We start from the raw sequence: 9,721 nt of genomic DNA, 5'->3' as shown, positions 1-9,721 counted from the left end.
CTGCCAAAGTGACCTTTAGCAAGGCACATCTCAGGTGCTCTCATGCTGACGCTACTTGGTGCTGTACTTTTACAGGTACCTTCTACTGAAATTAAAACATGCAATATTCAAAAAAATATCTAGCCTTAAAATAGTACTGTATAAGGGCCAGTGGGTGGCTTTACGTTTCTACTACATTTTTGAACAGGCAGACTTTTCAACGCCCTAAGGACGCCATCTAGATGCGACACAGGACCCATTTTAACCAACTTGCATGTACGCCTACTGTACGCGTGCCTGAAGTGGAGCAGTTTGGACGCTACACGTTTGTAGATTTTATCGTATTTGATCGATAAACCACACGGTTTCTACAAAATGAGTTCCCAGATTACTTGTGTCGGATGGGTGGCGAAAGGCATTGCAAAGGAAACCCCAGACAAAGTAGGTTACATGTTGAGCTAGCGAACGTTAACCGACAGGCGGCTAATTTGTCAACATGGCAAGTCATTTAAATGACCAAACCTCTAAGCCTTTTTCTTATACCTTTCTTTCTTGGCTTTACAGATAATGTGTCACCTTAGACTGTCAAAACAAAAACTGTCGTGTAATGTAATGCAACGCATTTTGTATAATTGAAAATACCCTGAATTATGTAATGTCACAAATAGGAAATAGGCACTAGAAGAATTACAAAGCTGTAGTGCCACCTATTTGTACTGTATGTATAATTAACACTGAGGTCACTAGTTAGTCATGTTTTTTTATATTGTCTACAGCATTATATTTCAGTTAAAATAACTTCAATTCAAAGGGGCTTTATTGGCATGAAAGTTTCAATAACAATGTTGCCAAAGCATCAATGTCACCACAGACACACCCAGTTCATAATACTGTAAATATATCAATATTGCAATACATTCATCAGTGGTCCATATAGGCTCAAAACCCATTGTTTTACCTATCAGCGATAGATAGATAATGACTTAACAGACTTTTATTTAAATAACAATCTTTGAGATTACAGCTTTACGTTTTCCATTTTATTAAATTGGATGGGGAAGTTTAACGGAGTAATTTGAGAAATTAAACAATATAAGTATAAGTAATTAGTGCTTGCTGTGAGTCTTTCCTTTGACTTTTCTGATAGACAATGACCATATTAAATTCCTCTTATTAATCAGTCTTCAGCTGGTTGTTTACAGCTTGAACCTTATATTGTCATTTGTTGTGAGCTGACATTACCTATGGTGACTACCCAGTGTACAACTGTTTCCTAAAGATTTAGGCTAACTTGCTGTATTTAAGGTACTTATTAACTAGGAAGATTTTATATCATACTGGAAATCTGAATTGGTGCTTTATTAAAATCAAATGCATTGGAGATGTAATTCTAAAAACAGGTTATGGTAGCAGGTTGCTTATAAGATCAAAGCCTTTCCAAATAAAATAAATGTTGAATTTGTCTTAGTTGACTTACCTAATACTCAGTTTTTAATTTTACTATTACTGTGTATTTAGAGATTTAACCAAAAATGCCAAGAAAAAAGGTAGTTTAAATTACAGGGTGTGATTTGTGAAAAAAGCAAAGGGGGGGGGGGGGACAAAACATTCAAGAATGAAATCCCCCTTTCAATACCATGGATATAGTGCCACTCGGCCAGCCATGCCAAAACACTTAGGCACTTCAATATCCAATGGAAATAATCTAAAAATAAAACGTCATGTCAACACAGCACTTTCAAGCCAGAGAGCGGAGTTCACTTTGCCGCGAAAACAAAATACTTTCACCCAGGAAACGCTCGTTCATTCCTCAGGAGTGTTTTAATCCAACCACGATTTTTTTCCTAAACTTAACTAGTTGTTTTGGTGCATAAGCTTAACTGTCAGCGCCGCACAAGGCTAATTTTTTCTGGCTAAACTCCACTACCACGGCCCCTGAAGTGACCGTCATCTAGCGGTGCCTGTAGCCGGCTCACAGTTACCTATTGGCTAAACAGCTGCCGCTGGTAGCCGGCGTCCCGGAGCTCTGTAGCAGCCAAATACAACCAACAACTGCCGCTTGGATTTTAACGTTCTATCGCACTATTTTGTCCTACATTTTGTCCCCACCGGTAAAAATAACTCAGCAGAGGCAGGGATAAAAAGACCAGAAAGGGGGAAATCCCACGCATCCCCCCGGCAAATCACACCCTGCCTATTTATAATACACCATCTCTCTCTCTCTCTCTCTCTCTCTCTCTCTCTCTCTCTCTCTCTCTCTCTCTTTTTTGCATCTGATCAGAGCTTGAGACACATGAGCTCACCAACTTGTTTAAGCAGAGTTTGTTATTCCATTTCAGGTTGAGTTGAGCCAAGAGGAGCTACAGCGCATTATTACTGAAGCAAAACAGGAGCTAGGGTATGTTGAAATAAAAGACACATTACTGCAGTTATATTTTGCCAGTCAGTGAGTGCTGAATGGAAATAAAATATTACAGCTCTTCCCCGAAAAGCTGAAGCTGGTGTCATGTTTCATGTTTTTTTAACCTACTCTGCTAAATCAGGGAACTAGCAGCCGAGGATGACGAAGAGGTTGATGAAGGTATTGCATGTGAGGAGAATCCTGATAGTAATACAGCGGACGTTGCTGGAGTTTCAAAGGATGAGAATGAAGAAGGAAAGGAGGAAGATGACGAGCTAGCAGAGTATGGCCTGGATAGATATGATGAAGAGGATGCAGGTGAGGGGAACGGGTGTTTATGTCCAGTATGTGTTTACGGTATAACAAATTTCTACTCATTCTATCTTACCTTTTGTGTCTACTCAAACGTAGCTGAGAGTCTGGATCTGACTGATCCTGTATCTGCTGTTTGTCTTCAATTTAGCGACCGCTAGTCTCGGTGACAGTCTGGCTGGGCTTACAGTGTTCAGCTGTAATGAGGAGGATCCTTACATCACCATCAAAGACACAGTAGGTGCATTCAGTGATCACATTTGTACCGATTCAGTGATGCCTGATATCAATCCCGAACATATAGCTGTGAAAATCCAGATAAATAGAAGAACAAATTTGTATTCTGGTGTAGGAATGTAATTTTACAAAAACAAGTCAAATCTAGTTTTTGCTGTGAATCTAAGGGGTGACAATTTCAATACTTATTGTATCTTGTCAAAGCAAAATTGCTTAGCTGTCTCTGTTCTTCCCTCAAGGACCAATATGAGCGAGAGGACTTCCAAATCAAGCCCAGTGACAATCTCATCCTAACCGGCAGGGCAGAGAAGGACTGCTGTAATTTGGAGATCCATGGTAAATATCCTCATATGTGATATGACGAGATCACAGCGAGTTTTCAGACGCTGACAAGACGCAGGAAAATGTCTTCTTTTGTTTGGATATTGTTCCAGTTTAGATTATTAGCTAAATGCATAACATATGTAAATGTAAACATATGTAGTGTTAACCTTTTTATATTAGAGAATTCTCAAATATAAATTAAACACTTCATCTCTTTCTTTACAGTTTATAACTCCGAGGAGGACTCTCTGTATGTCCATCATGATATTCTGCTACCAGCTTACCCACTGTGTGTGGAGTGGCTAAACTTTGACCCCAGCCCTGGAGAAGGACCTGGTAAGAAAATTCAGTTTTGCTCAAACAAACCTGTTCCTCTCCAGACCTGGCCTTGAGTAATTCATTTATAACAACAATATTTCTCAGCATTATATTTTATCTTAAAGTGCTCATATTATGCTATTTGGCTTTTTTCCCTTTCGTTTATTGTGTTATATATCTTTTTTGTGCACGTTATAGGTTTACAAAGTGAAAAAGTCCAAAGTCCACCCCAAAGGGACTTACCATCTCCAACAGAAAACACTGTTCACAAACTGCTCCAAACAGCTCTATTGTAGTCCAGCCTTTACTTCTGTGACAAACTTTGTAACACACGTTATAATGCTCGCCTAGCTGCTAGCATGGCACGCCCTCATACTCTGCTTCTGACTGGCTAGTAGTCCTTAGCTAGCTACTGCACATATGCGACTCCCAACAAAGATGGAACAGAAGTGTGATGCCTCACTCTGTAGCTAAAACAGAGAGCTCAACACACAGGGTGAAAAGAGGAGCTGCAGCAATGTGCAGTACAACGAAAAGATGGTGTTTTTTGAAAGTTGAACCATGTAAACCTATTCTGGTAAAACCTCTAAATACAATTATGAACCTGAAAATGAACATAATATGAGCACTTTAAAGCTATAGTGCGTAGTTTCTGTCTCCCCCATGAGGAATTCTAAGTACTGTAATGACAACAATTCTGTCGGTGCATCCACATGACACAAGCCTTCCGTGAACGCCTTACCCCCACCTCTCCTCCACACGGTTACTAGTAGCCAAGGAGGACACAGAGGATTAAAAAAACATGATGGACTCTTCAGAAGAGGTCATTATCTTTACTCAGGTTTCCGGCGTAAAAGACGCTGGACGACACCAATTTGTGGAGCTGATGGTCTTAATTAGCTTTGTAGCAACTCATTTGGCAATGGCTTAAATGTAACGGACATTAATTTTTATGAAAAAGTTACGCACCAAAGGTTTAAGATAACACAAAACTAAGAAGTATATAATCTGATCTTTGTAATGTGCACACACCACTGTGCTTACCTGACCATGTTCTGCTCTGTATGCTTACTCCAGGTAACTACGCGGCTGTGGGCAACATGACTCCTCAGATAGATGTGTGGGACCTGGATGTGGTGGACTGCTTAGAGCCAGCCTTCTCCCTGGGGAGCAAAAAAGCATCCAAGAAGAAAAAGAAGGGGAAGAAGGTACAAGCCTGTTCTTACACTGTCTTATACAAGCATCTGCATGCTGAGAGTGAGATCTGATAAAGTAAATTTAAAGGAGACATATCATGCTAATTTTCATGTTCATTCTTGTATTGTTTTTGTTTCTAGAACATGTTTACATGCTTTAATGTTCAAAAACACATTTTTCTCATACTGTGTCTGAATATACCTGTATTTACCCTCCGTCTGAAAAACTCAGTTTTAGTGCCTGTCTCTTTAAGCCCTGCTATAGGAAAGCCCAGTCTGCTCTGATTGGCTTGCGAGAAAAATATGGCGCACTTTTGCAAAGCTAGTTCTCAAGCTGTGAGTGGAGATACTCTGATGGGGGACGGTAGGCTATATTCTAATGGGAAGGGGAGCCAAATCTGAATGGCCTGTTAAATCACATCTTTTCTGATTGATCGAGGCAGCTCACAAAAATCTGGAAACACAAGCACTGAAAAAGTGAGTTTTTCATGATATGTCCCCTTTAAGGTGAAACTGTAAGTCTGTGATAAACTGTAAATATATTTTTGTGAATCAAGTCTTGATCAGGTCTCTTTTTTCAGGATATTTAAAAAACGTTTTTTAAATTTTTGACACCATTGATAGAAGACATGTTTGTCCTGCACCCCTGCATTATTGGTTATTGGTAATCATCTATTATTACTCCTTGGTTAGATATCATTAACACATTGCTCCCTGTTCTGGTTGATGCTAGGGGGCAGCGGCAGAGCCTGTCGAGGGGCACACAGATGCAGTGCTGGATTTATCCTGGAACAAACTAGTCAGGTCAGTATTCTGAGGCTAATACATTGCGAAACGGTACTGGAAAAAGGTTATCAATAAATGCCCCTAATGCTAGTCAGACGTACACGCAGTTGTATAGACTTTTTAATTTGACCCTTGTTTGTTGTGCTGAGATTTTATGCATATAATTTTGATGTACCATGACTGTGTATGTGTGCACTTATGCAACTCAAATTCATTATTTTACAGTAAAACAAATCCACCTTCTCTTACTTAGAAATGTGTTGGCCAGTGGATCAGCAGATGAAACAGTTATCTTGTGGGATCTTACTCAAGGCAAACCAGCCACAACTCTGCGCAGGCACACTGATAAGGTATTTAAAAGGGAACTTCAGTATTTTTCAACCTGCACCCTATTTTCCCATGTTTTTGTGCTAAAGTGACTAACAGGGACAACAATTTTTGAAATTGGTCTAATATTGAGCAAGAGCCCTGCTGCCCGGCAGCCACAAAACAATTGGGAAATTACGCACTGTAAATGTACGTCCACTAAAAGCTTCTTTTTTTTTGCAACTGGCAGGCTCAGATTGTCATTATACGTATCTGACTATATTATGGAAATGACCCTACAGAGAGTCATCTAAATATTCAGCCATGACATTGAAAATCATTTACGCTTTCTGTACTCCAACACAACAAACCCTTCCCGGCACTCCTCTCTACCAACTCACTCCGCTGTCTTCCGGCAACAAGTCACCTCTCACGAGATTTCAGAATGAGATTTCTCCTTTAGCGAGATTTGTTTAGACACAATAATAAACAGACCAGATCAAGCGAAAGGTAAAGAAAAACATTAATTTCTCTGTAGGGTCCTTTCTATAATGTTGTCAGACAATTATAATAACAATTTAAGCTTTTAGTGGATGTACATTTACCGCTAGACCAGAAAAAATATTTAAATAATGGATGTAATTCAATGTATTGTTGGTATTACATACATCCTCAGAATTTGCAGCCTTCAGCTTCTGGAAAAAAAAAAATTGTTTTATCTTTCAGGTTCAGACGTTATCATTCCACCCATTTGAGGCACAGACTCTGATATCAGGATCATATGACAAGTAAGTGTAATCTAGTATTGTCGTTAGTTTATAGAATGAGGTGAAAGGAAAAAAAACGGAAGATTTTCTTTTCAGGACAGCAGTCCTGTTTGACTGCCGTAGTCCAGACAACAGCAATCGGACCTGGAGGTTTAGTGGTCAGGTGGAGCGTCTGACCTGGGACCACTTTTCACCGTGCAACTTCCTGGTATGTGATCATATTCTTCTATTCCTATTTTAAAGGAAATAATCCATCCACATTCCTTTTTAAAAAATGTAAGCTTTAGCAGTTGTAAATAATGATTATATTTCTGGTGTGTATGTTTTATGGTCATTGTGCGATAAACCTTGTTTGTCCCTCTTGTGCTATTGCTCTCACAAGCGCAGCAGTTAACTTGAGTGTGTGTTGGTTGTGTTTCAGGCCAGCACAGAGGATGGATTTGTCTACTGTCTGGACGCACGCTCAGATAAACCTGTTTTCACCCTGAAGGCTCATGATGCAGAAGTGTCAGGTGTGTGTGTGTGTGTGTGTGTGTGTGTGTGTGTGTGTGTGTGTGTGTGTGTGTGTGTGTGTGTGTGTGTGTGTGTGTGTGTGTGTGTGTGTGTGTGTGTGTGTGTGTGTGTGTGCGCGCGCGCGCGCATTGGCACTTGTTGTTCTGCACTGTGTGTTGAGTCACTTAGGGATGATGAAATGATGGGTTTACATTGTTGGTACATACCAGCGAATGTGGGACAACTTGTGGCTTCTTTATTTTTAGTCAATCCTTGAAAACATTTTGGTGAGCACAGTAAGTAACACCCAATGGAGCCAGCGAGGCCCGTCCTCTTACATGATTTCCACCGTGTAATTTGCAATTAGGTGAATGGTGAGTTTGGAGGAACTGTCTGTGAAATCTTGAATACACCTGGTCCTATGAATCGTTGATGGACAACAAAGCGCCCTGCTTTGGTTATAAGTTTACTTCATGGTGGAATTAATGTGTTTTTAAAAGGCACATTGACTGTACAATAAAAGAAAATCACATCTAAACATTTCTGCAGGTTTGGACCTCAGCAGCCAAATTAAAGGATGCCTGGTCACCTCATCAGCTGACAAACACGTAAAGATTTGGGACATTTTGGGCAACAAGCCCAACCTGGTGCACTCACGGGATATGAAAATGGTAAGAACTTGCATGAGCGTGTAGATCTCAGATCCTTTCACTCCAATCCGTTCTAGAATTATTTTGCCACGTCAAAGTCATGAAGTTTGTGGTTGTTGAAAGAGTCAAAACAACTTCCTTTCCCACCTGTGAACAGGGTGTGCTGTTCTGTGCGTCATGTTGCCCTGACCTGCCCTTCATCTATGCCTTCGGGGGACAAAGGGATGGCTTGCGGGTTTGGGATATAAGTGATGTTGCAGCAGGTATGGTTTCTTTCTTTCCTTCCATACGATTTGTGCAGTTCACTGAAATCATATTAAAAGCTAAATAATTGTCTCTACACAGTTCACCACTGACCTTTTATTTATAAATTCAGTTCAATTAATAATGCTCACATGCTATTATGATTGTCTGTTTCTAGTGGTTGGGGTGTTTGGCAGTCGAGAGCGCTTGGTGGCGAACACGGGATCACAAGCATCCAGCACTGCAGCCACAGCAGAGATGGAAGTCTCCTAGTCACACTCTGGATGCATCAACAGCCTGTTAACATGAATAAACTGAGCAACATATCAAGCTGCTCCGCTTGTTGTGGTGTTCCTCATAGTGCAGTAGTTCAAGGGGTAAGGTGAATAAATTAAGCTGCATTCCTGAAGGATTTGAATGGTTGGCCAGAATGCTAACTGGACCTAAAACACCTGAAAACATGTTCAGCTTGTCTCTCTGCAAAGATAACAGTAGCTTTGCAAACTCAAAAATGTGTTAAGGAAAAAGAGGTTGTTGTTTTTTATATTCATATTATTGAATATTTCCAAGAATTTGTTTTTGATTTTCAGGTGAAAGCAGTGATTTGAATATTTGAATTACTCTGAATTGTTTATATTATACTCTTTCAGTTTGCCTTTCTTTGTACATTTACAAATGTAATATGCTACTAAAACTATTTTCACCTGAATTATTGCATACCTGGGTTTCCTGGTAATGAATGGTAAAATTAAATGTCAAAATAAATCTGTGTACTCACATCTGGCCATAGTATTGAAAGATAATAGACTCATTAAAATGCTGCATATTCAATAAATAAATACAGTGTATAAAATATGTAAAACTTTTTGTTATTTGGAAATTTGCAACCCTCAGATCAGTGGTGGACTCAGGCTGTCTGAGGGGAAGGGGTGAGAAAAAAAAGGTGCATGCGGTGGGGCACCAGCACGCAGGTACAGGTACTTTATTATGTTTTCTCCATTTAAGGGCCAGAGGTCCGCTAGAATTCCGTCTCTCGGTACCTACGTTCCTGCAGTAAAACGAGTACTGTTACGCAGGGTGCGATGTGCCGGGGGGAATGCATGGGATTTCCCCCTTTCTGATCCAGATATCCTTACCTCTGCTGAATTATTTTTTATCCCCGGTGGGGACAAAATAATTCCCCCTTCAAACTGATCATACTTTGAGCTGCATTAACCTCACCTGGATCGCAGACGTAGTAACTCCAGTCAGGATTCAAAGTGTATATCCGACACAACAAACCTCATAGACTGAAAGAAACTTCTACATGTTTACCAAGGTCATTAGACATGATCTGAAGTATACAAAATAAAATACTTGATGGTAGGGCATCATTTGTGCATTATAAAGAGGGAATATGTTTTGTGGCAGACCGAATTTGTATTCCACTATAACTTTTGCTTGGAAAGTAGTAACTTATTAATATTCACCAAGGTTATTAGTTATGATCTGATTGCCTTTACCATCATATTGGATGATGCACGAGGTACGTAAGAAATAAAAATGGACAAAACTCGTAAATGTGTTGTTTAAATACAGCTTTTAAATGCAAAAGAAGTGACTAGTTTTTTCAAGTATATAGTGTATTCATCAGTTGTACAAAAATAGTGTTTATTTGGGAAAGGGTTGGATTATTTTTGTATGACTGATGGTCGTTTGAAAAGTGGAACA

At 39.7% G+C, this 9,721-nt stretch overlaps 1 protein-coding gene across 1 annotated transcript; it reads left to right on the top strand.

Moving 5' to 3' along the window:
• The first annotated feature begins 171 nt into the window (after positions 1-171).
• pwp1 (PWP1 homolog, endonuclein) lies at positions 172-8,868 on the top strand. The gene is made up of 15 exons (XM_031313362.2): positions 172-420; positions 2,319-2,377; positions 2,523-2,698; positions 2,844-2,929; positions 3,169-3,265; positions 3,479-3,589; positions 4,649-4,779; positions 5,501-5,571; positions 5,807-5,903; positions 6,586-6,647; positions 6,723-6,834; positions 7,048-7,138; positions 7,668-7,789; positions 7,926-8,031; positions 8,190-8,868. Exons 1-15 carry the CDS (start codon positions 355-357, stop codon positions 8,282-8,284), a joined length of 1,482 nt encoding a protein of 493 aa, XP_031169222.1. The 5' UTR covers positions 172-354; the 3' UTR covers positions 8,285-8,868.
• Positions 8,869-9,721: the final 853 nt, after the last annotated feature.

Source organism: Sander lucioperca, chromosome 20 (assembly GCF_008315115.2).
Source record: "Sander lucioperca isolate FBNREF2018 chromosome 20, SLUC_FBN_1.2, whole genome shotgun sequence".
NCBI classification, from domain to species: Eukaryota; Metazoa; Chordata; class Actinopteri; order Perciformes; family Percidae; genus Sander; species Sander lucioperca.
The sequence above is the reverse complement of the archived record's forward strand: the minus strand, read 5'-3'. Positions and strand labels throughout refer to the sequence as shown.